General features: G+C 42.6%; 10 protein-coding genes across 10 annotated transcripts; 5 read left to right on the forward strand and 5 right to left on the reverse strand.

The window, feature by feature from the left end:
* The first annotated feature begins 2,495 nt into the window (after positions 1–2,495).
* On the forward strand, positions 2,496–3,821 carry BDB00DRAFT_821513 (uncharacterized protein). The gene has a single exon (XM_053123395.1). The coding sequence runs from the start codon at positions 2,784–2,786 to the stop codon at positions 3,786–3,788; it is 1,005 nt and encodes a 334-aa protein (XP_052980016.1). The 5' UTR covers positions 2,496–2,783; the 3' UTR covers positions 3,789–3,821.
* Positions 3,822–4,750, reverse strand: BDB00DRAFT_821516 (ribonuclease III domain-containing protein). Its single transcript, XM_053123396.1, has 4 exons — positions 4,697–4,750; positions 4,250–4,590; positions 4,043–4,114; positions 3,822–3,957 (listed from the first exon to the last, which is right to left on the reverse strand). The coding sequence occupies exons 1-4, from the start codon at positions 4,713–4,715 to the stop codon at positions 3,913–3,915; spliced, it is 477 nt and encodes a 158-aa protein (XP_052980017.1). The 5' UTR covers positions 4,716–4,750; the 3' UTR covers positions 3,822–3,912.
* Positions 4,751–5,759: 1,009 nt separating this feature from the next.
* Positions 5,760–6,707, forward strand: BDB00DRAFT_882974 (uncharacterized protein; the record flags this gene model as incomplete). Its single annotated transcript, XM_053128194.1, has 3 exons — positions 5,760–5,959; positions 6,329–6,600; positions 6,649–6,707. 3 exons carry the CDS (start codon positions 5,760–5,762, stop codon positions 6,705–6,707), a joined length of 531 nt encoding a protein of 176 aa, XP_052980018.1.
* A 3,435-nt stretch (positions 6,708–10,142) lies between these two features.
* On the forward strand, positions 10,143–12,420 carry BDB00DRAFT_928700 (uncharacterized protein). The gene is made up of 5 exons (XM_053128935.1): positions 10,143–10,617; positions 10,690–10,892; positions 10,958–11,315; positions 11,395–11,568; positions 11,656–12,420. The coding sequence occupies exons 1-5, from the start codon at positions 10,411–10,413 to the stop codon at positions 12,277–12,279; spliced, it is 1,566 nt and encodes a 521-aa protein (XP_052980019.1). The 5' UTR covers positions 10,143–10,410; the 3' UTR covers positions 12,280–12,420.
* Positions 12,421–12,540: 120 nt separating this feature from the next.
* On the reverse strand, positions 12,541–14,046 carry BDB00DRAFT_762981 (uncharacterized protein; the record flags this gene model as incomplete). The annotated part of the gene is made up of 2 exons (XM_053119367.1): positions 12,541–13,234; positions 13,346–14,046. The coding sequence occupies 2 exons, from the start codon at positions 14,044–14,046 to the stop codon at positions 12,541–12,543; spliced, it is 1,395 nt and encodes a 464-aa protein (XP_052980020.1).
* A 918-nt stretch (positions 14,047–14,964) lies between these two features.
* Positions 14,965–16,532, reverse strand: BDB00DRAFT_872003 (NUDIX hydrolase domain-like protein; the record flags this gene model as incomplete). The annotated part of the gene is made up of 6 exons (XM_053126900.1): positions 14,965–15,131; positions 15,222–15,361; positions 15,500–15,564; positions 15,684–15,779; positions 15,889–16,103; positions 16,211–16,532. The coding sequence occupies 6 exons, from the start codon at positions 16,530–16,532 to the stop codon at positions 14,965–14,967; spliced, it is 1,005 nt and encodes a 334-aa protein (XP_052980021.1).
* Positions 16,533–17,404: 872 nt separating this feature from the next.
* Positions 17,405–18,315, forward strand: BDB00DRAFT_821529 (uncharacterized protein). The gene is made up of 3 exons (XM_053123397.1): positions 17,405–17,729; positions 17,816–18,217; positions 18,297–18,315. Exons 1-2 carry the CDS (start codon positions 17,654–17,656, stop codon positions 17,998–18,000), a joined length of 261 nt encoding a protein of 86 aa, XP_052980022.1. The 5' UTR covers positions 17,405–17,653; the 3' UTR covers positions 18,001–18,217; positions 18,297–18,315.
* Positions 18,316–18,666: 351 nt separating this feature from the next.
* BDB00DRAFT_905973 (P-loop containing nucleoside triphosphate hydrolase protein) lies at positions 18,667–22,224 on the reverse strand (the record flags this gene model as incomplete). Its single annotated transcript, XM_053128595.1, has 11 exons — positions 18,667–19,246; positions 19,331–19,807; positions 19,902–19,982; positions 20,065–20,256; positions 20,329–20,376; positions 20,478–20,665; positions 20,802–21,382; positions 21,502–21,618; positions 21,688–21,797; positions 21,860–22,136; positions 22,216–22,224. 11 exons carry the CDS (start codon positions 22,222–22,224, stop codon positions 19,077–19,079), a joined length of 2,250 nt encoding a protein of 749 aa, XP_052980023.1. The 3' UTR covers positions 18,667–19,076.
* Positions 22,225–23,172: 948 nt separating this feature from the next.
* Positions 23,173–23,672, forward strand: BDB00DRAFT_872005 (60S ribosomal protein L38; the record flags this gene model as incomplete). The annotated part of the gene is made up of 4 exons (XM_053126901.1): positions 23,173–23,181; positions 23,272–23,332; positions 23,421–23,543; positions 23,647–23,672. 4 exons carry the CDS (start codon positions 23,173–23,175, stop codon positions 23,670–23,672), a joined length of 219 nt encoding a protein of 72 aa, XP_052980024.1.
* Positions 23,673–23,968: 296 nt separating this feature from the next.
* On the reverse strand, positions 23,969–25,637 carry BDB00DRAFT_821558 (CTLH/CRA C-terminal to lish motif domain-containing protein). Its single transcript, XM_053123398.1, has 5 exons — positions 25,168–25,637; positions 25,032–25,073; positions 24,881–24,922; positions 24,375–24,779; positions 23,969–24,294 (listed from the first exon to the last, which is right to left on the reverse strand). Exons 1-5 carry the CDS (start codon positions 25,364–25,366, stop codon positions 24,155–24,157), a joined length of 828 nt encoding a protein of 275 aa, XP_052980025.1. The 5' UTR covers positions 25,367–25,637; the 3' UTR covers positions 23,969–24,154.
* Between the last annotated feature and the right edge of the window lie 849 nt (positions 25,638–26,486).

Raw genomic sequence — 26,486 nt, forward strand, 5'->3', positions numbered from 1 at the left:
GATGCTTTGATGTTTCGGTGACCATATAAAACATTCAAGTGCTGCACATGTAAACTAATCAGTGATGTTGGTAATGACCACGGCTACTGTAGTTCCATTTAAAATTGGACTTCGAGTTCAGATGACCTAATAACAAGAGGTCCATCGATTCTGTTGGCATGTTCGAAGATCAGCTAAATACAAAACTGTTGCCACACAGACAGCTATGGGACCTATATATAAATCGCTTAACTTTATTGCAAACAGCAGAAGGGAAGTCACTGTTGCTGGCTCTGTACAATAGGACGGTGTACAACGGAAAATCTGGTGAGAAATCTGAATTGTGTATTACTTTCGGACGCCTGTTGTAAAGATGAATCGATTACCATCACAGGTGAGCGATGTACTGCAGCCCCCGTGTTCCACTGATGATTATCTAAACCACATGCCGCTCGTGCTTAAATGGTAGCACAAGCAGTTTTTCTAAGTTGGCTATTCTTCTTTGTGATTTATGGAAAAGAGATTGATCTGACGATGAAAGAGTCCAACGAGCGAAGGAAGATGACGACAGTGAAAAAAATGTCTCGCTTTTTTCAAGTAGACATGTACAGTTCCCAAATGCGGCTTATCTGTAAGCCATTATGTTATATTAGTTTATCGGATGATTGATACCTCTACATATTGATGGTAGTACGACCGGCGGCAACAAAATATACTTAAATGCATAATAATCATCGAAGTATCTTACCCGCGTTTATCCCAGCCTATGATACAAGTCTCTTCGTTCTGTATTTTGCATCAGATACCATCATCATTTCACTCCATATTTCGGCATTGTTTCTGGATTTAGTTTGGTTTCTCGCATGATGAATCAATAAGGAGAAGATGAAGCGAGAGAAAACGTTGCATCCAAGCGTAGTACAATAGAGAGATAAATACCAAGTGCTACTGGCGGTATGCTTAAAGGATTTTAGTGTCGCTAATGATGAAGCTCTAAAGACACTTTGTATGTCTCCTATTTCATAACCACATGCCCGTTTCGGAAACATGGGTACATCAAAGTCAACAGTAGCAAAGGATGAACAGGATCATTATTCCCTTCTTTTTTCATTGTTCAATCCGAATTATAAGGGACGAAAAGTTGTATCAAACTTTTTCTCTTCCCTTTCTCCACTACCACATACTGTTACTACTACACCTCCTCAAACAAAGTGGCTATTTTGTAATGGTTAATCGAGGCCGTGCAATTAGATAAGAACGAGAATTTTTTGTATGTACCAACATTATTCTGTGATCTCAAACAATACTGGATCTTGCCAAATATCGTTATGGCAGTATTATATAATTGTTGATCTATTGATTTTCCAGCCACATGCATTATATCATTTCTAGCAAATTCGGCTGGTATTGAAAGGAACTGTGAGAGGGAAGCAACACATATGGCACATGCTCAGGCTGGTTCTTGCTAACAGGAGTACAGTTTACAGAGGAAATTGATGTCTCTACTCTTTTTCGCTCTAAACAGGTAAAACCTATCAGTCTGCTTCGAGAAAATTAGCAATAAATAATAGGGGCTTAGTGATGGTAGGATTACCAATAAGCCATGCAACACAAAACGGGCATTGTGGTCACTCGTCAAAATTATTATACTACATACTATGTGGCTCAGTTTTATATACATATAGCACTTTCTGCTTAATAAGCTTTCTTTACGAGCTCTGCTGCTGTTCAGTAACTCGACATAATGCTGTGCTATCTTTTATGCAGTACCGAGAATATATTGGGTTTTTTATGGAAACCCCAAAATACGAACGTAATAAATGTATTATGTCCCCCCGTTTAAGCAACCATGGGACCGGCTAAAATAATAATATGAGCACATGTCCTACAATGGTATTTCTTGCCTTGTCACCTATGTACTACGTCTTTATTCTTCTGATTACTTTATCATATCTGTATTGAAAATGAGTTTCCAGATATATACAAGTTTCTACTAGTAAAGGGAAACAAGAGAACAGACTTTACCACTAGACCAAACAGATGATAAAAATAAAAAGCGCTGTTCAAGGTCGTTTAGTCATGTAATGTGGATTTCAGAAGCCTAATACGAAAAAGAGCATTTTTCATATGATTACCCCGACCATCAGCGTTTTGTCGTATAGGCGATTACGTAATCGGCACGACTCCGGCCGGTTATCTTATGTAAACTTTCCCGAACGGTTGGAAATAGACGTTCCCTCGTGTCGAGCCTGCCATCTTTTTAAGACATTTTGGTGTGTGCGTGCACATAGAAAAACGAAGACAGGGGATAAGAGGTTGGGGGGATAGAGAAAGAAAGATGGGACCTCATGGAGAAAGGGCTGAAAGGTTGTGTGTGTGTGAATTGGGCAATGAAGACAATATGAACCTATCATCAAGACAATTGCTCAATTCACTCCTATAACCTCGGTAAGCTTTCCAAAGCCGGCAAGACGAGCGATAATTGGCTGACTCAGCGTAACATGCTGGACCCTTTCATGAAACGTATTTTCTTCCTTCCATTCTTACTCTTTTCTTTTAACAAGTATACTTCTTTTGTATACTTCTCTCACTCATACAACTCACTTCTATTAATAAGCATTGATACCCTAGCTTATAAAACAGTTATAATATAAAATTTCGTGTTATATTACCCTAAATTTACAAAACCTCCAAAATCAAACCCATTCCTTCTTTCTTTTCTATTCCATAAATTCTTCCTCCCAATCTGCAACATCCCCTTTTTTTTGGCTCTTTTAGCTTTTCTCTATATATAACGGAAAAAAATGAGCAACAATTCAAACGGATCAGATCTGAAATCACCACCGTATGATTCAAATGCGTCTACTGAAGCAGCTGATGCTTCCGATGCCGGGTCCAGCCAACGTCGTAAAGGGGGTGTCATTGATAGTCGACGAGCAGAGCAAAACCGTGCAGCACAGCGCGCTTTCCGTCAACGTAAAGAACGTTATGTCAAGGAGTTGGAAACTAAAGTGCGGGACATGCAAGGGCTGCAGGAACGTGTGGAAAAGCTTGAGGAAGAAAACGAGCGTCTACGACAACGGATCTGGGAATTAGAACATCGGCCAGCGACGCCAACAGCAGGAGCATCTTTAACTTCTGCGCCTGCTACTACTACTACTACTGGAACTTCAAATGCTAGTGCCGCTGTTGCCCCAAATGCAACAGCAATCACAGCACCACCACCACCGTCTTCGACTACAAACAGTCCATGGACGAGACCTACTGGTCATCACCGACACGAGTCGTCATCACCTCCACCATTAGCACATCCACAACCACAGCAACCATTAGCAGCAACAACAACAACAGCATCATCATCGTCTGCATCCTCTACTGTTACAACTCCCTCAAGTACTACCAGAGCGTCATCTCTTTCATCACATCATCAGCATCATCATCATGCACCATCACGACCACAGCCGTATCGTCATCATCCGTACTCGCCGCCCACGCTGCCACCTCCATCGTCAAGTATCAGGACATCGTTACCCTTACGGTTGTCGCAGGAACGACCTTCACCCAAGTCGTATATGCATCATGAGCAATCACAATCATCTTCATCCGCATCACAACAGCAGCAACCACAGGTACCTGGTGCAGAACAAGGACGCGTTCTCGATGATTTGATCAGTATTCTTCGTTCGCGACATCGTCCACCCATTCCCGTTCATCTTGAAGCCCAGTCACCTTCATCCTCATCATCCACCTCTCCACCTCCTTCTTCTGCTACTGTAGATTCTCGAAAAATCGAAACATCGATCCATTAAAAATTTTTACATATATTACAGAATTTCTATATATTTTTTTTTGCGTTTGTGCATCTTGAATTTTGCTTGTTTCGTGTATATTAAAGAGTTCTTTTTCTTTTTGGATGATGAAATGTTTTGATTTTTATGACAGATGCTTCTGTACAAATTCACGTGCGGCCGAGAATCCCTGGAAACAACAGAGGAGAATAATGAATCAAACTTTCATTGTTGTTGTCATGTCAGGGAGGCGGAAGTAGGAAATTCGTATTTACCTTGTCATGATATACTGCGCCAACTACAGCCTTGTAGACATTTGCCTTGACCTTGGGCGTTACGCCGTCTGGCTAACAACGACGATTGCACATAAATATCAGAATAAATCACCTTGACAACCAAAAAGAGCATTATTCGCCATAGCAACCCCAACTGGTTGCTTAACAACCGTTGCCAATACAAAAAGTTGATTATGATGACTTTACCAGGTGATACTGCAATCCACTCTCAAGGTTCAGTGTATCAAAAAGATGGGCTAAGTTTGTTGCACTTGTCTGTGTAACGACTTGCTCTTTCAGGTCAACAGCGTTGTTCTTAACAGCTTGCTCTGTGGCCAATAAGCTCACCACGCGACTGCCCAAGAATTCGAGACGTTCGTTTGTAGGTACAGTGCCATGCTTGAATGATTTGTGCGTTAAGGCTCGTTGTAAAAGGTTGGGCGTTGTGAATGATACGCCAAGGTGTTGGCTTGCTGTTTCGACATTGAAATCTGGCGATGCTGTTTTCTCGGCTCGATTAAGGAATGTGCTGTGGAATGACCGTCGTCCTTCAATTTTGTTGTTGTTCGTAAAAATGGTGTTCCCAAAATCAAAGTATTTGCAGGAGTGAGACAAAATGGTTTTGGATTTCGCAACATTAATCTTTGTTATTACCCAATACTGTTCGCAGCATGTTTTCTGTTCTGGAGAAGTATGTGTGTATGTGCAGTGAAACTTCAAACAAATGACTGCAAATACGTCACGATAAATAGAGCCAAGTTTATCCGCTCCAATTCTATTGGTCTCCGAATCATCTGGGCAGCCAGTTCATAATACTCACCCTCTTTTTTTTCAGAGCTGCTGGAAAAAACCCCCTTTCTCTCCCTTCTCTCTCGCTCCCTCTCTCTCTCTCTCTCGAATATTTTTTTCTAAAAACAACGAAAAATGCAGCATGATGACCCTCAACGATATTCCAAAGATTCTCCCCTGTCTGTTATCGACTCATCCGGACGTCAAATAAGTTTGTTAAACGACGGAGCAGCAGCGGCAGCGGCAGCTGCAGCGGTAGCGACAATTGCCTCACCACCAACGGATACGGCAGCACCACCACAACGACAACCACCCACAGGTAGTGCTTCAAGGCCATCGTTGTACACCCCGCAATCGATGGATTATGAACCCTCTCCTGCACCCTCCAGGGATCACCCACCTTATACATACAACACAGCATCACCCTCTACGTCCTACTCCCCTTCCTCCTCCAGCTCTTCGTCTATGGACGAAAACAGTGTTCGCGATGGTAGCAACAATGGCCCCGACCCTTCGCCATCGTGGAATAACTCTCCACATCACCATCACCATCACCATCAACAACAGCCACCATTTACCCAACAGCCACCTTCTTTTACTTCCTCTTCGCAGCCACCTCCACCTCAAACACAAGCGCAGCAACAACAGCAACAAAAGCCAACGAATGGTCGTCGTAAATACCACTGCACAGAACCAGGTTGTAACAAGAGCTTCACTACAAGGTACGTATATACATATAGGGCTCCCTTGTTTTGTATACCTAACACAAAAATAGCCCTTTCTAAAAAAAACTTTTCTATTCTACAGCGGGCACCTTGCAAGACACAATCGCATACACACAGGTGAGAAAAACTTTCCCTGTCTATTCCCAGGTTGTCAATCACGGTTCTCGCGACAAGACAACATGATGCAGCATTATCGAACCCATATGTCACCCAAATCAAGGCGTTCGCAGCGCAATAAAGCAGCTGCTGTACAAGCTGCCGAAGAAGCTCGACCACGGCCACGACTACATGCACATCATCGAATTCGATCTGATCCGTTCGGCGTAGAACCACCGTTGACGATCGATCAGCACTTGAGCAACTATCACCAGTCGCTCTTGTCGCCATCTGCTCGAACAGAACGGTTTTCACCTACTCGATATACGCAACCACGACAAGAAGATTCACAACAGCAACTTGGTCGTCCAGCATCATCATCCATTTCGCCCTCTAATACCGCCCCTACTGCTAATACTACTTCTACTACTACAACCACCGCTATCCCTATTTCCTCTGCTACCGCTATTACTTCTTCACCAAGTCCACTGAGTCAACATCCGATTACAATCAACAACACCCACAACAATACCACCACCACCTCAACTACAACTCCGGTCCACCGCCATCATCAGCACAACAACAACATAACTGCAAATAGTTCTGCAGCAACAGGTTCGACAACGAATGCAACAGCAGCAGCAGGAGAAAATAGTTTGGCGACGGTTACACAGAGAATGGATGTACATCATCATCATCCCTCAGGATTGTCATTATCATCACCACCATCCGCTGGAACAGCAGCAGCACAAGCGACCGCCGTGTTTTATCAGCATCGTCCGTTGACCCTGTTGGCGAATGCGGAGAATCCTGCTGGTCAGGGTCCGCCGTTCCCTTTTACATTACTACATCCGCCAATCAAGGACAGCTGTGATCAGGTACCCAATCATCGTGCTTCCGCGGTTCGTGAGAACGACCGACAAGCCGAAGGCGGTGGCGGCCGTGGTGGTAATGGCGGAGGTGGATCAGCATCATCCTCATCCTCCTCGTCCGCAGATGGAAACAGTGGCGGCGGTTTGCTTCAACTCGCTCATGTCGTTAGTACTTTTGGTTAACAAAAAATATATATGTTATTTATTTCATCCTCTTCTTTTTAATTCCTTCGCTTTCCTCTCATTATATATTTTGTTCACAATCTTGGTACCATTATTAAAGAAGGAAAAAATTACAGCATTTTTTATTTCACCGAGCCGCGGATGACGCCTGATTATGTAAGTTCCGAGTTACCCCGCTCTCACACGCTTGGCGTGGATTGGGGCTTGGGAAGTAAAGAGAGAAAGCGAGGAAACCAAGCATTCGAATGCAGAAACATTTCCCGGTTTAACTTGTGATTTAGATCTGCAAACAACTAACCTCACTTATAGAGTGGCTATGTTGTGATCATCGCTAGTCTTATCGTTTCATACAGGGTTTGGCTTACGCTTAAAATTGTTCAGGGACCTGTAGCGGGCTTAAATGGCGTCTCAAACAACGGGTGTATTTGAACCCTTTTTGCTTTCAGGGTTTAACGTTTGAGGGTTCTGTTGAATATAACATTTAGGCTTATTTAAGCATCTGTCATCATTTGTGACCTGTGATAATCATCTTTCTATAACCCCTCCCTGAAACAACAAAGCTCACACACATCCTATCAGCAGCAGAACTTTGATATACACATAATGTGCCACATGAATTTTACACCGTATTGCCTATTATAACTTTTAACAACTAAAGATGAATTTTAACCAGCACTCCCGTTGGATTAAGAAAGATCCCACCCAAGCTACCCATGCCTAATTATTACAGTGCATGCAATTATTTTCTCTTCTTAACTCTCTCATTTCGATTTGCTTTTCGTAGCCACATTTCTTTGTAGTAACTGCTCCTTGATTTGGTTGCACTGTGCATGTGGATGTTTTTGCTCTTCATAGTCGTAATAAGCGGCGTGACGGAGTGCACAGGTCACACGCTTTAGCGCTCGATTTGAAGACGCACTTTCGTTCTTTCGTCCGTCCACACGCGCTTCAACTTTCTGTGTCACGCATTCTGCAATTTAGTTTGCTTCTTGTATGAGGGAGAGCACCAATAGTAATGTAAGCCTAGATAAGCACCTTGACTTGCTGTAACGTTTCCATCATTGTCGAAAAGCATCCAGGTTTATGTGCGCTGTTTGACAACGAATCCACCGAAATTGCACAATGATAGACTAAATGACAGGCGCCATTGGGCTTGTGTTACTGGCTGGAGGGAGAAAGTTGGTTTGATGGAGGCAAGAAGTCCTTTTAAAATTTTAAAAATATTAGTGAGATAGCATAACTTATATCGAATTGTTATTTACCATCCATGTCCCAGCTTTAATTCTTCTACGAGCAATACATGCAACGGTGCGTACAGGTAACTGTGAACCAGTGGATCTTCTGAGATCTCATGCTCGAGGGACTTTAGAGCATCGGCATACAGGTACATATCAAGGACAGTGGTGCAAGAGTATAAGAATGGATCTCTTCTTTGAATATCAGTAGATAAAAATGTGTTTGCCGACAGTCGTATTTGCCATATGTGCAAAAATATATGATACTGCTGCACAATGGATTTGCACAAAAAGAAGATAACAGTTGCAGTAAAGCTTATATAATACTACCTATCCTACGTCTGTGGTCCATTAACCGCACATATAATAAGGAGGATATCACAGGTCGCAACATAAGTCTTTCGAGCTGGATTTCTAGAGAGGATACATCCTTGTTGCATTTCCCGAAATTGGAAATACATACAAACGAAAGTCATGGAGGAAGTTCAGGTCCCCGGTAACATCAAAATTAGTTGTCACTAACGCACCCAGAGCGAAATTGGTTGTGCCGTCCCAATGCTTTATCTTTACTATGTACAAATCAAAAGATCATCTTTTGCTTTTTTTTTTGCATGGTTCCTCTTGGTACTTTTTCGTTTCTTGAAATCATACTTAAGTCTTTCTTTATTTTTGTCACTTGCTACGTAGAGTTTACAATCAAAGTCTCCAGCGTTCGATGTTCACCCGCAACCTTATCCTTGTTTAGTGGCCAGGGAGTATTGGCTCTATCTACTGGAACTTAAAGCGCACTATATAAAGATGCAGGTCTTAGTCCTCGATGTTTCCCCATGGGTATGTTACCTGGGCACTGAGAAACGTCTAGCGGCTGCACCAAGTTTCGGGATGAGACAGTTTATTTTTATATTTATCGGTAAGATTTAGTTAGAGTATTCTTAAAAATACATTTTTATAATAAATTTTTTGCAGAACTGTTGTTTTTGGTTCAAAACCACTTGTTATTCAGTTTTCAATATCAACAAAAGCACCTTTCAGATACTCTGATCTAAAGTAAATGGCTTTTAGGATGTGGATGACACGTTTCCGTCGCTGTCCTTCAAATTTACGTCTCCAAATAATGCTATTCAAGCTAGCATCAATGTTGTCCTTAGTCTAGGATAGGCATCCGAGCTCACACGCGTTGTTTGGCAAACGGAACTCTCTTAATCCAACTAGAGTATAGGAATGAATTGCTTTCAAATCTAAGGAAGGTTTAAATATACATTTTTCCTTGGAATATATAGTAGCAAGTGCTTTTTTGCACGGCCATTTTCATTGCTAGGGAGTAGTAGCATATTTCAATCAATGAAGCTATAGCCATGTTGCCCATTTATGCGTAATTGGCTCAAATCAAGAACTACGGTGTCCTTTTAGTATATGACCTGCTTACTGTACTATAAATGTCGAAATCAACCTTCCTCTATACGCTGTACATTTGCGCGAGACAGCGCCTTCTTGCATACACCTACATATCGCCTTATTCCCACCCTTCATCTCTTTAGATTTGGTACAACGCTGACAAATGCACCACATAGTTTGAGGCCTTCCAATTCAGCAACTGCTTGTAGCGTCATTTCGATCGCCACTCCCAATGCTTCCAAAACACCGTAAAGCCAAAGTTTTACATTCGAATGTTCTGATTTTGAGAGAGCAACTGTAACCCTATGAGTGTGCGCACGCAAGGCCAGTTATCACTCTGTACAGCCGTTGGTAGCCTTTGTTAAAACTACATATTATTTCTCAGCCGAGAAGACCCCGTATATTTCAAGCATTGAGCTTGCTATTATTTAATGGGAGTGAGATCATTGCAAACAATTTCGTGTTTCTCATTTTCTTTATGTATCTCAGGAAATCCATAAAACCAATCTCTGTAAAGTTGATACGATTGAATAAGTGTACATGTATATTACGGTGGTTGACTGATTTTCGATTAATCCGACTGCGGAAATGCTACAAATTGTTCCGTCAATACATTCTGTAGACGGTTCCGTACACCTGAGGCGTAATGATGACTCTGTGGGTTAGAAAATACCACTAGTCATAGATATGCTTTTTTACTCCACACGGTTAATTCACGGTCTTCACCAATTCATGTCCCATTATCTATGTAACTAGCGGAAGCCTGTGGTCATAACAACACAAGTCTTGCAACAAATCGTTGCCATAGCGTTGTGGATTAGTGGATAATACCAGATAACTACAGTCTTGGTTTCCTTATTAATAGAAGATATATACTACTGCAGAACGAAAGATTTGAAAGTAATGCCCTCAATCCCTTTCTTCCCCCTCCTCCCCTGGAAAAAAGAGCAAAGGTTTACATCATACTGTTGTTGAAACATCAGCGTGTTTGCATTGGATCAAGTCGGATCCAAAAAAAAATATATCAACCATAAAAAAAAATTTTGGCAGCAGCAAGCAACTGTCAAATTGACATGCAAAGCTCTTCTATATTCAACAGGTCACTAGTCCATGCCCACGAACAAACCCTTTCAAAACGAAAACGGCATGACCCTAAATCCTCGATTTACAAAACTCGTAAATGGCGATCCAATCGACCCATTCTCACTACGAATCAAATGCACGAGCTGGGCAAACTCCTAGGGCTCAAGACGCTTCAACGATCTATAGATCTATTCATGGTAAAAGACGTGAACCAAACAAGTGAATATTCTTTTCTTGAAAACTTGCTAAGCGGGTTATATATGTTGTAGAATCCGGCCAACATGTTCCAACTAAACAAAGTTAAATTGGGACTAATCCACCAGTTTCTCCTGGATCGCGGGTTGGAAAAGAGACGAGTCGCGGTGACCAAATTAAACCAATACCCAATCGCACTGCGTCTTTTTGCCATTTTGTACCCGGGATTTCCAGTATGGCGAGCTAAAGAACAAGCACTGAAATTACAACGTGAAAGGTAAGGATATGCGAAAGGACAAAAAGAAGAGGATGTAGTTAGACTGAACCATTCGTGTCCTATAGTGCAAACGAAAAAAGGAAAGCCCGGCCCGGACTCGCATATGATCAATTACCCACATGTGACATTTTCGAACGTTTAGAAGAGTTGGTGCGCATGGACGTAAAACCTATACCATACGTGCTCGGCAATGATGATAATTATAACAATGAGGACAACCCATATGTGCAAAAACAGACGATCGCCATACCTACAAAGGGGTTGTTGGATTTTGCCCAGGCACATGTTCGTACCAAAAAGAAGGATACCAGAGATGTCCGATTACACCTGTATCTATGGTTATCCCATTGGCGAACCTGGGAACCACGGCTCTCAGAGTTAACTATCGATAGCAAGAATAACCAATGGGCAGACGTCGACCGGGTATGCAAAAGAAAAGAAAAAAGGGGCAGTTTTTTTTTGTATACAGTATGGCTTATATAAACCACTCTTCTGTAAAAAGAAACCCGTTGAAAAGCATGGCTTTAGACACATTGATATCACCGACAAGGTGGATTGGCGAGATGTCCTTGACAATCGTAGTGGAAACGGCGGCAAAATTGTATTAGAATTCGATTGCAATGATGATATCAAGGAATTATCCATTTGCACAGTATGGCAAAAATCCCCTACAGAGGTGAGTTCCGCTTATCTTTTTGCCATTAGAGTAGCTTGATTTGAAGAGATGGCAATCCAAGGCTCACTGACAGCTCTTTTGCATAAGCTTGCTAGCCAAGTCTATGTGCAAACCGCCGGAATGTATATTGGGCGCCTCGTCGAAAGAGCCCAAAGTCGAACCGAAGTCGCAATGATTCAGAAACAAGCCTTCAACTTTCTGTCAGAAAAGGATGATCGGCGGACAAACGTTCATTGTTCACGTGCCTTGTTAAACAAATGCATGGATACCTTTAAAGCAAGTGGGAGCGCTGCTGGTGTTGGCGGTCATGGTATGGTAGAAGGCGACGACGATGACGACGATCTAGTGATGTGCGATCAGACTATTTCACTGCTGGATCCACTGCTTCTTAAACAAATCGAATACCCTTCTCGTGGAATATACTGCTCGCACGTAGCATGTTTTGATGCAGCGTGTTTATTTCAGTGCCTCGGTTTTGAACGAAGTTGGCATTGTCCACTTTGTGCTGTCCAATACAAGTCGATCCAAGATTTATATATCGATCACGAGCTGGATCAAGCAATTCACGCATATCCTTCTGAAAGCAAACTGATTTTACGCGACGGGCAGCTTTACCCTCCACCCGAGGAACTACGTGCGGAGAAAAAGGTCAAAGTAGAACATATCGATGAGGATGAGGAAGACAATGACAACGAAGGTGATGAAACTTGATGATAGAAAGGGTTGTTGTCGAAAACGAATCTTTTTCTTTTTTCAAGGGATGAAGTGCTTATCCGAATTTGTAAATATAACCTTGTTTTCCTTGGACGTTCTTGTATCCATATGTTACACGCAGTAGAGTGATCATGTCTGCATATACTAGGCACAGCATGTACATGAGGAGGAGAGAGCTGGATGCTTATATTACAAAAAGTGAAGTCTTTTTATTAGTCTATCATATGCCCATATCCTATCTGCTACTACAACGTTATTTTAGGCAGTATAGGAAGGGACATCAGTAGTGGTGCTACTGGTATTACTAGTAGAAGGGGCGGTGGTATGAGGGCTGTTATTACCCTGCAGCATATATATGTGGGCATTATCCTGTGGCGTGGCGCAACACCAAAACAAAGCCTTGACCTTCTTTTTTCCCGCTTCCTTGATATCCCAACGACCGAGAAAGCATACAGGAACGCTATTCATGATGCGATGTATCCTTTCGCCCGTGCGCATGTGTAATAATTCGACGCTTTCACGGCCGAATCCAACAGCACACCAATCGTCCTCTGCTAACTGGATAAACTCGATATGCTGTGGCTCGTGCGTCCAGTGGTACACCAGGGTCGAAAAGAGACCACCGATCAAGTCAATAATATAACTCTGGCGGCACAGTGTGGCGAAAAACAGTTGCGGTGACATTGTGGATGAGAGAGCGACGGGATCGACGGCTTCAGAGGGCGATGATGTGACAACAGCATCGTAAGAAGGTGGGTTGCTGTAGTCGCTTGTCAAGGAAGTCGTCAATGGATTTGGATAAAATGGTAGCTGGATCAACGATGACCATTGGATATCAGGAGTTGTAGTCGTGGGTAAAGTCGGAAACGAGGATGAAGGTGGTAATGCTGATGAAGATGCAGTGTTATCGCTCGGTGAAGGTGGTGGATGAGGTGATGAATGAGAGCGTGATCTTGTATTTGACGATGATGAAAATATGCTATCGATGGTGTTGCTGTTATTGCTGCTGGAGTTGTTATTGTCGGCTGTTGCTGCTGCTGCCGCCAGCAATTGGTTATCGTACTGTTCGCGTAACCATGTTTTCTGGTATAGTTCTGCGAGTTTTGGGTCGATAGGGACTGTGCGTACCTTGCTGTTGCGTAATCCGATGGCTGTGGCTTCAGTGGAAAAGATCGCCAAGAGGTACCGCAAGGTAATTCTATCATCTGCAAACGAAATCCAGCGTGGCTCCGCAGGAATCCAGTAAACTTTAAATTTGTAAAAGGGGCTCAGCCTCCATTTACAGTCATTCGATGAAGATGATGATTGCTGTTGGTCACGCCGCCGTTGTTGCCAGACAACGATCTTGTCGCGTTGAAGCACTGCAGCGAATACGTAGGCACTCGTCTGATACGTTTGCAGGCGCAGAACGTCTTTACAGTCTGGAAACTTGTAGTAGAATTCTTGAAGTACCACATCGTTGCACACATAATGTTGCTTCAATGCCAATCCACTGGTGAGCACAAGTCGCGTAGGTTGCTGTTGCTGCTGCTGTTGTTGTTGTTTCTGTTGTTCAACGTCGTTATCGGGCCAAGAATCTTCTTCGACTTCATCTTCCGGCGCTTTCCCAGATTGCGAAGCAACACGTTTCCATTCAGACATGGATGGCACGTCGTAATTCGTATCGTTTCGAGAGGTCCAGTCGATGTTATATATGGCGTGGCACAATCGTAGCAGGGCATCATACGAGTAGCACCGCACGCGTTTGTTGCGCCCAGCAAGCATGAGGATCACACGACATGGTTTTATGATAACCATTTGTCGAACTCGGATCCATATAATGGTTTTTGGTTTACAGCCTGGATTTTGCAAATCGAGTACTTGGATCCCTTGTGTTGCATGGCCTAATAGTAAAAACCGGTCTTCAAGGACACAACATGATTCGAAAGGTGGTGTAGGTGTTGGCCAATGAACATTTTCTGAGGCAAGGATCTTGAGATCCATTTGCGCTGATAGCTGGTCTGTGGTAGTAGCAGAACTCTGATAATTTTTTTTTCGGATATTAAGGGCCGAGGAAGGATAGAGAAGAAGCAAGCCTAAGTTTCCTGCATGTGTATCATCGAGAAACGTACAGAAAAAGTGAATCCTTCAAGTTTACCTGTTGTTGCTGTTGTGGTTGGCAATTGACTTGATGTTGCCTGGTCCCATCATAACATCCAGGTACATTCAGACAATCTGCTCCTGAAGGGGAAGCAATGGCTGTGTCATAAGATGGTGGTTCAACGTTGCTCGATCCTGCCCCATGCTGCTCGTCGTCATTGCGCGTCATTGCTTATATAGTAGAGAAAAAGCAAAGACGGCGAAGTTGTTGCGAGGAAAAAAGAAAAAGTCAGCAGCATTGGTTACACGTTTTGCGCTGCATTCTGTCTGTGCAACCACGCTTTTTTTTTATATCAGAAAAGACAAAAGTAGAGGTTAAAAAAAGAGTATCATATTGGTTTTTTTTTTCATTTGTAGATATCTTTTTAGGGAAATGAGATTGATGGATGGGAATGAATAATGGTTTATAATAAAACTAAAAATAAAGGTATCATCGATTAGAAAAAGCTAAAAGAGAGAGGGGAAGGTAGAGCAAACAAATACTACTGCTATGGTAAGTGAGACTAAACATAACAAAAATGGTACTAGGGAAGAGAACGATGACTACTGCTGTTGACAAGTCGATGTCACAACAAATGGAGCACGAGCAGCGACTTGCTTGTGCGGCGTTGGAAACTCAAGCTTTCGGTGCAGTCGATAGGTAAGGTCAATGTAGTCGGGTTCAGTGTCAGCAGTGATCACAGAGTGCCGCATCAAGAAATCGATCGTGACTAAATGCGGTCAAAGATATTACACAACGATTTAGAGGCCACGGTTCTTTCTTATTTTTAGCTGTTTTAGATGTTTATATATCAACTTACCTAAAGCACAGTTCGGTTTCCATTCATTGTTTAATAACGTTTCGCGTACTTTCTCAATAGGCCATAAGTAGAAGCATTCGACCTCTCCGTCCCGCGGAGTGGGAACAAAATCGCGTGGGAGCTCGAGATCAAACGAATACCTTGAAAAGGATAGCAATAGTGATAAGGGTTAGCACGTCAGCAAATAACAATCATGACAATAAATGAAAGAGTTTAGGGGGCTAATATACGTGGGTTGTGATATATTAAAAAGAACTGCAGAGTGGGCTAGTACTTACTGAGTCTCAGGGACCAAGCCATGTTCAGTATAAGTGAAATATGAGACTGCTCCTACATTACGGGCCTAATAATAACAACAGCAAGACGCCCACGAGCCTGTCAGTACATATATTCTTTTGTATAACGTACAAGCACATATCCCCCAACGTAGGGTGTTGTGAAAACAAGCTCCTGGTCAATTACCTGTTTTGAAATCTCTGAGGGTATACTAGCTTCTTCGTCACATTCTTTGACGATCGTGTCTTTCGTGGTGGCTTGATAGGTGATGCCACCAGCGACCTAGCGTGTTCAAGCAGACAAAGAGTTAAGTTAGTATTTTGTGGCCTTTTTATCAATGAGAAGTTTTTGCTAAGTAGAATTGTAACTGACATATATAGTAGTTACTTACGCAGTTGTCCAGTAAGCCTGGCCAAGTTTGTTTTGTTCTGCTACGTCTGCCTACCCAGATCTTGATGCTTCCATCAGGTTCCCGGACGTAGCAGTTAAGATGCGCGCCGAACTGTGAAATGCCAAAGAGCGGTGTACCCGCACGCTCAATGACAAAAGCCACATTATCCGATCGCGACGCATCGCCATATACAGGGAATATTTCGTTTCTCCAACCTTGTTTTCAAGAAAAAGACAAAGCATTTTTTTTTTGGTCAGGACCCATATCTTTACAGAATGTATATGTAATGTCATCAATATACACAATCGCATTGTATGTGTACCTTTCAAGACTTTAAATGTGCCTTTCTCTCGCCAAGTTTGTAACAGGTTCTCCATCACTTGGGTGCGCTTATCAAAAGTGTCAACCCAAGAGGCAAAGGATATATATTCGCCCTCCACAACTTCAAACGGCTTTGGCATCTGAGCATCATTGTATTCGATCAACGGTGGCAATGTGCTAGGTAGTACTCGGCCGACAATGTGAGGGTGAAGGCGAAAGGGTATGGTATGGTGTACTTCATCTGGGTTCTTTGGATCGAACTCGTGGGGGAACTTGTCCGCGTGTGAGATGACTTGAAGGTAGGTATCGAACCGTGTTGACATTTTTTGAATGATGTGGTATAGTATGAAATGCGGTATGGGTATAGGGGTGAGATGAACAGGTAGAAAGAGAAGAATAGAGAGATAAAAATAGTACGTTTTGTAATGAATGGAGAAAAGAGAAAGAGAAAGAAAAGCTAGTATCGTGGCTACTTTTATATATTTCGGTGCGTGTCGTGTGTTGCCCAACAAGCCATGTGCAACATCGAGATTCTGAACGCTATTCTCTCTCGTTCACTCTCTGCTCACAGCACTCCCATGTATCCCCGTCGACGAGGTTATTATACTTTATTATTGCTTCTTCTAAATCGGACTCATTAGGCAATAGCCAATCTCAAGCAAGGATAGGTCAGAGCTGGAGTTGCATCTCTTTCCCCTGTTCTTTTTTGGGGGTGTGGGGGTGTGGGGGCGAATCTAAGTCTCTCGTTCGCTCTCTATGTCTCTCTCTTTGTTGGTCGCAGTGTATTTAGAATGTTTTTTTTTACATATGCGGCATTTCGGAAAAGCTGGTTTGTTGGCACTTGCAGTTTCGTAAAGTTTCTTTATAAAAAATAAGCAATTCTATTGGCAAAGGAATGATGTAGCAAACTTTGTTTTCTATGCTCTCCCACTTTCTACGCGTATAGGATCGACGATTATCTCAAAAGTTCGAAAGGAGTTCGGTCAGAAATGACATCAAGAATAAAAAAGGAGCGCGTTGCGTCTATATATATACTAGCCATGCCCGTATCTTCTCCTTCTCCTTAAATCTGTCAAGTTCGATGTAGTTGAAGAACAACGAGAATTAAAAAACTGGTTATCGCGCAATGTACTTTTACTACCCCCTGAAATCTTGGTGGCAAGAAAGTTTAGTGTTTTCTAACTAAATGTCTCCCCCTGGCGTCAAATAGGAATAGCAAGTTTGCATCGGAGCACACACATAGTACAAGACACAAACAAACACATAGATACAATGTGCGCACACCGAGAAAAACGTATCGCAATTGTTTTTGATTTTAGTTTACCAGTATCGCTGAAAATCCAGGATCAGGGATCAGCTCTGATCGTTTGTACGACATGGTTAAATAGCGCCACGCTCAAAACATTTGCCTTGTTATCGAGATTTTCTCCGGGTCACTTGAAAGATGATGAGTAAGTTGGCAAACTGTTTATGGATAACAGTAGCCGTTGTCACTAGAGTGGGGAGGTACGTTGTTACTCCTTTCTCAAATGACAATCCTTGTAAGCATTATGTATAAAACAGGTATGACATCCCCCCAACGGAATGACAGAAAAATAATACCGACTTCTTCTGTTTCCTTTATACATGCGTACGTATGTACAGTACATGCTTATTCAGTCTCGATTCTCTGAGAGGGAAAAGCTAGAAACTTTGGTCCGCTGCATCGGGGCCTTTAATTGCCAGCTGAGTGGCTCTATCCGGCCCCTTGACTGGCTTCGTATTTCAGGTGATCCATTTCTTGTTTGCTAGATGGCGAACCTCTTTAAATGTTTACATATAATATCCCGTGCCATCTCATAATTGCGCTGAAACAAGCTAATTCTAAATGCTTGGAGCTTATGCTTGGGGTGTCGAAGTAAAGAACAAAAGCGTGGTAGGACGCGTGTCTAGAAGAGCAGGATGCTGTTTTAAGAATGAGCATGGTGTGCAGCGCATAGACTGTACTTTGCGTATATCATGCAAGAAACTCAAGTAGAATCCAGCAAGATAATGCATACTTAGAACATAGAAGATGGCATAACAACATACATTACTACATGGCTTACTTTTATGGACCCAACTGACTGCAAAAAAAAGAAAAGAAACAGTAGGTCAAAAGACTTATCAAGACAAACAACACAGAAATAATACGTGTGTGCACGTCCATTTTGCACTATCGTGTTTTTGCTAAGCTGTGTGCGACAGTTAGAATAAGAACTGATGGGGAGCGGCGTATATACTCTGGCCTGGTGTCATGGTGAGACAAAACGACCCAGTGGGATGGCCTCGTGTAATAAATTCATCGGCCGTTGTTGTTGCATCCTTCTTCTACTTGTCATACCATCCTTATTGTCTACTTTTTAAAATGAAGAAAGCGGTTTTTATTATCAAATGACTTGTTTGTGCAATGGTCGCCATGTCGTGCAACAGTAACCAATACATATTACGGCGTTCGTCCGGCCATGGGCCTGGGCCTTTTAGTCAGTCAAAAGGCGATCGTCATTTGTGTGACCACGACATGAAAACAAGCGCCTTATGCTAAAAGGTACTACGTACAGAGCATTATGTAGTGAAAACTGCACTTTCCAGCGCGTTTTCATATAAAATTTTGGGGTAATGCGTACTAGCACGTATAAACCACTATTATAATTACATGTGCAGATCATCGCAGAAGCGTTTTAGAAATACTATCAAGCAGTTAGCGGCAGCGGCGTGTATCGAGAAGCAAAGAAGCACTTTATTATCTCCCCAAATATGACATGTCTGCATGTCAGATTCAGACAAGATCAGCCTCGCACACTAAAACTAGTGCAGAGTGAGGTAAACTTGTACATGTTGTGTATATGCTAGTCCCAACGACGACTACTTTGCTGCACCCCTGCAGTTGTATTGAGTCCTCGAGCACCAGCTTCGTCCGAACTCGCTTTTTGGAACTTCATGGCTTGGAACGATGGTCCTGGTCGTGAGCCTGATGACCTTGGTAGCAATGGTTCAGCATTAGAACCAGTGATGCCTCCTATAATTTCAACAAGAATCAATTTCAAACAAGTTTTTCGTTGCTATCTGATGCAATAAAAAGTGAATTGAGACGGTACTATACCTCCCGCTCCTGTTGCTCCTCCTCCTCCTCCTCTGAAACGCCCGCCTCGCCCCCTAAATCCACCTCGGCCATCTCGACCACCTCGACCACGGCCCCTTCCTTGACCGCGACTGCCACCGTGTATCCGAGAGCTTTTGAACTTGGGATTTGTCAATGCAAGAGCCATTAGATCCTGGGGGACCGCCTGACCAGAGCTTTCCAAGTTTCTGACCAGCTCTCCAGCAAAACGATCCTCCTTGCGAGTGATGAGCGTATAGGCCGTTCCCTTCTCGCCTGCACGTCCCGTACGTCCGATCCGGTGTACATGCGAGTCGATGTCACGGGCAATGTCATAGTTCACGACGTTCTTTACAGCCTTGATGTCCAGACCGCGGGCCGCTACATCTGTTGCCACTAAAATGGCGTACTTGTTTGCGCGAAAGTCACGAAGTACCTTGTCGCGCTCGTATTGCATCAGATCTCCATGGAGTGCTCCGCCTGTACATAATGGAGATAAGTAACAACAACAAAACGGCACCGACAGCGTCAAACTTAATTGGTCGAAGCTCTGCGTACTATATGATACACTTACAAGGAAACCCGGATTCGCTGATATTCGAAGCAAGTACATCCACAGCCCCTTTTCGCGACACAAATACGATGACGCTTCCCTCTAAAAGAATGAATAAACAAACATTGAGTTTGCAAGTTCGCTGGCTGTATTTGTTTTGTTTTGTTTATCTTGTATAGCCCACCAGCGCAAAATCCAGATAACCGTCTTATCAGCCAATCCCACTTTAGCATTTCCTCATCAAGCACAGCAATGACTTGAGTGATGTCTTCGTTTGCTTGACCCGTCGTGCCAACACTGATTCTAATCGGATCCGCTGTTACTTCGCGCGCCAAATATTCTACTTTTCGTGGGAAGGTGGCACTAAACAGCAAAGCTAAAAATATTTGTGATGAGTTTAGAAGCATTTTCATCGAGTCACTAAGTATGCACTGTTTTTCTCGTTTACCTTGGCGATCGGGTCGGACGTTGTCACAAACAGAGCGTACTTGAGGTTCTGTATAACGTCAAATTGTACGTACGTGTGTATGTATGAGAGAAACATTTTGACTTATCCACGCCAGAAAAAAAAAGAATAGAATGATCGCTGGCACATACCAAAACCAAGGTCGAACATTCTATCCGCTTCATCAAGAACAAGATAGCTGACGCGCTTGAGATTCGTAGCCTTCATTTTAAGCATATCTATCAATCGACCAGGCGTTGCAACCAGGATCTCGACGGTGCCGCTTCGCAACTGCTTGAATTGCGCCATCTTTGATGCACCACCATAAACAGCGGCCACCCTATGCTCACATACAGCATACAGGTATGACAACAACAGCAACGCGACCCCCCATCATCGTCAGCTGATCACATACTTTCATTTCCCATTGTAAAAAACAAAAACAAACAAGGATAACAGTAAAAATAAAGACTCACTTTAGTCCATACGCCTTGGCAAACTTTTTGGTCTCAGCATAAATCTGGCCCACCAATTCACGTGTGGGTGCCATGACCAAACCGATCGGGCCATCACCTTTGGCAAGTTCTTCTTGGTCCATGATATGCACAAGCATCGGTAGAACAAATGCAGCAGTCTTACCCGATCCCGTCTTGGCAATGCCTATAATATCACGGCCCTGCAATGCCACGGGCACGGCTTGCTTTTGGATTGCAGAAGGTTCAGTGTACCCGGCTTTGATGATGGTGGCCATGACATCTTGATCAAATCCAAAATGTGCAAACGAAATACATGGCGCAGGTGGGTCAGATCCCGTGACATGCAATCCAAGTTCCCGTCGGATCTCGGCTACTCGTTCGTTGCCAAGTGCTGTAATATCTGGGTGCTCCTCGTAGAAATACTTTTCGATCTCGGGATATTCAATTTCGTCGTGATCGACTCTGGCGAGTGGTTCAATCTCTCGTTTGACAGGGCCGTGCTCTCCATCATCCGAGTTGTTGTTGAGTTCTGCATCAATTCTTGCTGCTGCTGCATACACTTCTTCATCCGAGTCGGCGTACTGCGTGATGTGCTCATGTATTAATTGTTAAACCTTCTACCTATCCTGTCCCGATCCAACAACAACACGACAAGAGAACATTCAAATTCCCTCTCATCAGTATTCTACTCTTTCTTTACCTCATTGCGATCCATGTAAGATCGGCTATCCACTTGGCCCACTGTAACACCTTCTTCTTTCATATGCCGTATGTAGCTCTCCATATCATCTTCTTCCTCAAAATCGTCGCGACGTGCCTAACATAACACCCATTTCCAAATTAATTTATCTGTCTTTTTTTTCCCTAGTATAATTATTAAAGTTACCTTGCTTTCCGTCTTGGTCGTCTTTGCTTGTTCGCTCATGTCTGCCATGAAAGCGTCCAAAGGATCTTCTTCATCGTCATCGTTGGCTTGCTCTGCTGTTGGTTTTACCGCTGATACAGTGGGGGGTGTGAACGAATGTGTAACGTTAACCACACGTTCAAATCAATCTTACTCGAGGTGGGACCAATGCCTGCACTGGCCAAAAGCTCCTGTTCGTCGTCGGCGTCAATGAGACTGCTTCGTACTCGTTTCGTTGAATCGCTATTGGCTGTTGCTTTTTCTTCGTCAGAATCACCACCGAATCTGCGTTTTGGTGGTGGTCCTTGAGGAGTAATAGTAGCAGCAGTAGCAGAAGAAGAAGAAGTAGCAGACGAATCAGCAGCTTCTGTCTTTTTTGCCTCTGTTGCTTTTTTACTCGATGGAAAACCAAAATTAAATTTCTTGGCCGGCTTTTTTTGAAACATTCGTCCGTTGTTACTGATCGTTTTTAGACAAAGAAAAGCCCTTTATTACAGACGCGCAGCTTACAAAACTCATTGGGAAAGCTGAGGAGAATACCAACACCGTTTAAGCTCCGGTAGCTGTATCTTTAATGCCAGCCAATCAGTTCATTTGGCAATAGCCAATCAATTGAGTCATTTCTGGATTGCAACCGAGAACTCTTCGTTAACGCAAAAGTAATTCTAGCAGACTATAGCAGAAATAGCAAAATGCTATGCTACCATGGAAAAGTTACGTAGATTCGGTGATCTATAGTGTTGCTATAGAAAATATTTGCTGAAAGCAGTCGTCATGGAAACAACATATGCAATGACATGGAAACGAACAGTTTCCATAGAATTTGTAAACTGTACCATTGCTAAGTAAGCAGCTATGTTAGTAGTCTACATACTACACAAGCTTCAGAGTTGATGAACTATGCTGCTGTTTGATATTTTTAAGAATTCCCAAGAAGTCTTTGTGTTAAGAAAACGCTTTGGAAGCAATAGAAGGCTTTTTATGTTTATGTGCAGTGACGAGGTCTACTTTTACTAGCACGCATGTAGTACTGCTACTTTATTATGATTCGAGCAGCTGCATTGAATATAAGGCAGCATAGGTTGCAATCGAGCGCCCACAAGGCACAAATCCAGACTATCCAAAAGTAATCGAATATTATATGCGATATAGCCAAAGTGAGAGTCACTTTCCGTGATAAGCAACATAATAAAGCTGGTTTGGGGGGAGGGAGAGAGATTCAGGCATACGATTGATTTGCTGGATTTGAATTATCGCCGAGCCTTTGACATTCGTCCTGGAAATTCATCCCGACCAGTCCCTCTTTTGCCACACGCGTAGCAGACATGGTAACTATGGGACCATAAGCAATAGAGAGAGAGAGAGAGAGAAGCGAAGCAATATAGTTAAAAGGATGGATGGATGAGTGATTCGATGGATGGATTACTTTGAAAGGATACGAGTTAATGAAAGAATCCAATTTTTGGGATGGGAAGGGTACCAAAAAGCGGTTTTGGGGATATTGAAGGTAACATTGGACATTCAATTTTACTTACCCGGATTTTTTTATAAAATTCTCTTCCTTAGCCTAAGCAAATTAAGGATATCAAGCAGTTCCTTGAGATTGCCCGCAGAAAGGACGCCCAGTGTAAGAAACGAATACGAAAACGATTTTTTTTCCATACTCGACAATAGAGACATGCTAATACTAAATATGCCTTATAATATATTGTTAGCCGCCCGCATCAAGAAGAATGCCGAATCTGTCAAGTTCAAGGTCAGATGCTCGCGTTACTTGTACACTCTTGTCGTCAGCGACAAGCAGAAGGCTAACAAGTTGAGACAGTCCCTCCCTCCTGGTAAGGTTTTTTTCTTGTGTTTTATATATTGGTATTAGGAAAACGACACACAGACACTAACCCGACAATCTCTCTTTTGTTATATTTATTTTGGGGACTTTAGCTCTTACTGTCAACGAGATCAAATAAACGGATTGTTACTTTGCTCTCTTGTTTCACCTCAGCTTTTTGAAACAATAAATTCATTTCTCGAATTCTCGCATACAATGAAGTGAACGTATCCATCTTGCAGACGACGAACTATGTGTGTTTTGTTCGAAAGGGACGAAAGAAAAAAGAAATATGCTGCGAGGGACATCTATCAAGTGTCAGAGCAAAAGAGAGAAAAAGGGGACAAGCAATTTGGGATGCAACATGTGCGTCCGGATGTAGAGCGAGAAATAACCAGTTTTCTTTTGTCTATTTACATTGGATTTTATGGCATATTGTCGTGTATTGATGAGGATGGTTCAAGGGTAGGGTGGGTAATAGGTAGACGTGTGCATTGTATGTGTGTGTGTGTGTGTGTGTGTGCCCGTGAATAAGTTGAACATGTCATGGTATTAGATACAGAATGAAAAAAGCGATAAGACATGGGAGAGGGGAGAGTTGTGATTTGCCATTCTGTTTCTCTACATTCCCATCCTTTCTTGATCTGGTTTTTCAGCACTTGTCAATCCATCGTTTTTGTATTTTGCCAGTTCGCTTTCGATCAATTCATTTTGCTTATACAATCGTTCAAATGATGATTCATTTCTGAGATTAGATAGCGCTATAACAAATTCATTTGTTAATATTGTTATTCTTTCATGCATGAAAATCCAGAATATATATACATATCCCACTACTTACATAATACCACTGTGTTGACTTCATCTGCCAGCTGGAGCCGACGTTCTTGACTCAGCAAATGACTCGACTTTGAATTGTGAGGATCACGATAAGCGATGAGCGATGCCACCTCGTTTGTGAGATCTTGAAACTCTTTGTTATTCGGTCTGAGGTGTGTTTGTGCGAAACGGATGGCCTCAACTTCATCGGAAGAGCGTACTATTTCAACAAATTGCTGGCATCGAAGCTTAAATAGTATGTATTGTAACTGTGACATGCTCTGGTTCTCGTGGTCGACGGTCATGGATTCTGTCCGTTGCTCTTGCTGTGGATACTGTGGATCATGCATTGCTAGAGTAGGAAAGTGCTGCTTGATCACGTCGAATGCACGCGGTATGTTTCCGCTCAAAATGGCATCATAGAGGTCTGTTATATATACCCCCACGCCATGCCGTATATCAATAAATCCATTCAGCTATCTTTCCCACTACTCTTTCACACTGGAGCTCTTCACGTTGTTTACGAACCTTTTCGTGCATCCAGTAATGCCCACGTGTATGCATCAGCGTCTAATGTATAAAATCCCTTTTCCATTAACAAGCCGTACTCTACTAACGTTACATTCTTTTCTCATAGCAGCAAGGATAATAAAACGGAAACGAAAAAGGAGTATATTACCGTTCGCGTCGCTATCATTCTCATCAATGTCCATGGCATCAGCTATTACGTCAAAGTAGGAGGTCAAGTCAGCACGTTCTAGCTATACTTGTTCGAATATATAGGCGATAAGAAAAGAAAAGCTGCAGCGTTTTACTTGTAGTGGTAGTATTGCTCCGTCGTCGCTTGTCATTTCCGTTATTACCATTGACTGGCGTTGACGCAATGTCACTGGCACTGCAAGCGTTCAGCTTCTTGACTTCACCAAGAAAGGCCTTGGCAGTATTCTTATAGCAGTTGTGGATCAAGTACTCTGTTATAAGATCTCGAAACACATTCTCGTCGTTAAAGTCCATTGTACTCTATAGTTTTTGTAGTAGGTGGAAACGTAAAGCGAAAAGAGAGGTAGCCAAGCTGCTTATAATCGGATATTTAACTTGCGGAAGAGAGAAAAGGGCATCGACATGACTATCACTACCGCTTCTTATGTATCAGGAGTTGGATCCTTACTTTTTTAACATACCTCGTCTTTTTCTCGTGCTACTTCCGGATGAAATCAATATCATCGATATCAATTTTAACGGCTTTCAAACTAAAGATATTCCCTCATTCCTGCATAGAAAAGTGACTGACGAAGCTACTGGACGTTAATGCGAATGATCCACTACAATCATGCTTCTTTCTTTCTGCGATAGCTTTTTCGCCTCCCGCCAATTACTCTTGTTAGCAAGGTAGTCTGGCATTTTGACCCTTTACGTAATATCTACTTGAAAGGAGATCGCTTCACATGTTTCTGCAAATATGGCATACTGATCTCACAGTGATAACCCGTTCTGTTACATTGTTGTCATAGATCAATGGGCCTAATAAAAGTTTTTGCATCTTTAAAAGAAGTCCTTTTCTACCGGAAATAATAAGCTATTGCTATATTGCTCGTTTTGATGTTTTGCAACTCGTAAAGTCTAAAGTCAGATATTACAATGTGCGGGTATGTTATATAAATACAAGGACCACATAGAAACGCGATTACTTGAAAGTACATCCAATAGTATATATGTATATGGTAAGATTTGATCAGTTGGAACTCAATTGATGTACTTGCATTTTTGGTGAGAAGTACCCGTAATACCAATTTGTATATCAAGATCACTACCACCTTTTACGCCTGTCACTCAGGCGTAGTTTACGCGTTACAAAACATGTAATGCTCGTAGACAAGTACTGTACAGTACGTATTCAAGCACCGAGTAATAGAAATAATCCATGCAAGTATGTACTGGCATTGCTATTCACTCGCTTTATTATAATTTCACAAATGTTGGGCCTCTACTATAAACACATAGTGTGCTTTGTTACAAAGACATGCGAGAAAATAAACACCAGCGTACCGCACCACAGACCTTCCGAATGCGTCTCTGGTAGCACAGATTCCCAATTGCAGTCAAAGTTTCGTCTTACAGCGCATCGATGCATTTT

Source organism: Zychaea mexicana (genome assembly GCF_025766255.1).
Source record: "Zychaea mexicana strain RSA 1403 chromosome Unknown BDB00scaffold_33, whole genome shotgun sequence".
In the NCBI taxonomy this organism is placed as follows: domain Eukaryota; kingdom Fungi; phylum Mucoromycota; class Mucoromycetes; order Mucorales; family Lichtheimiaceae; genus Zychaea; species Zychaea mexicana.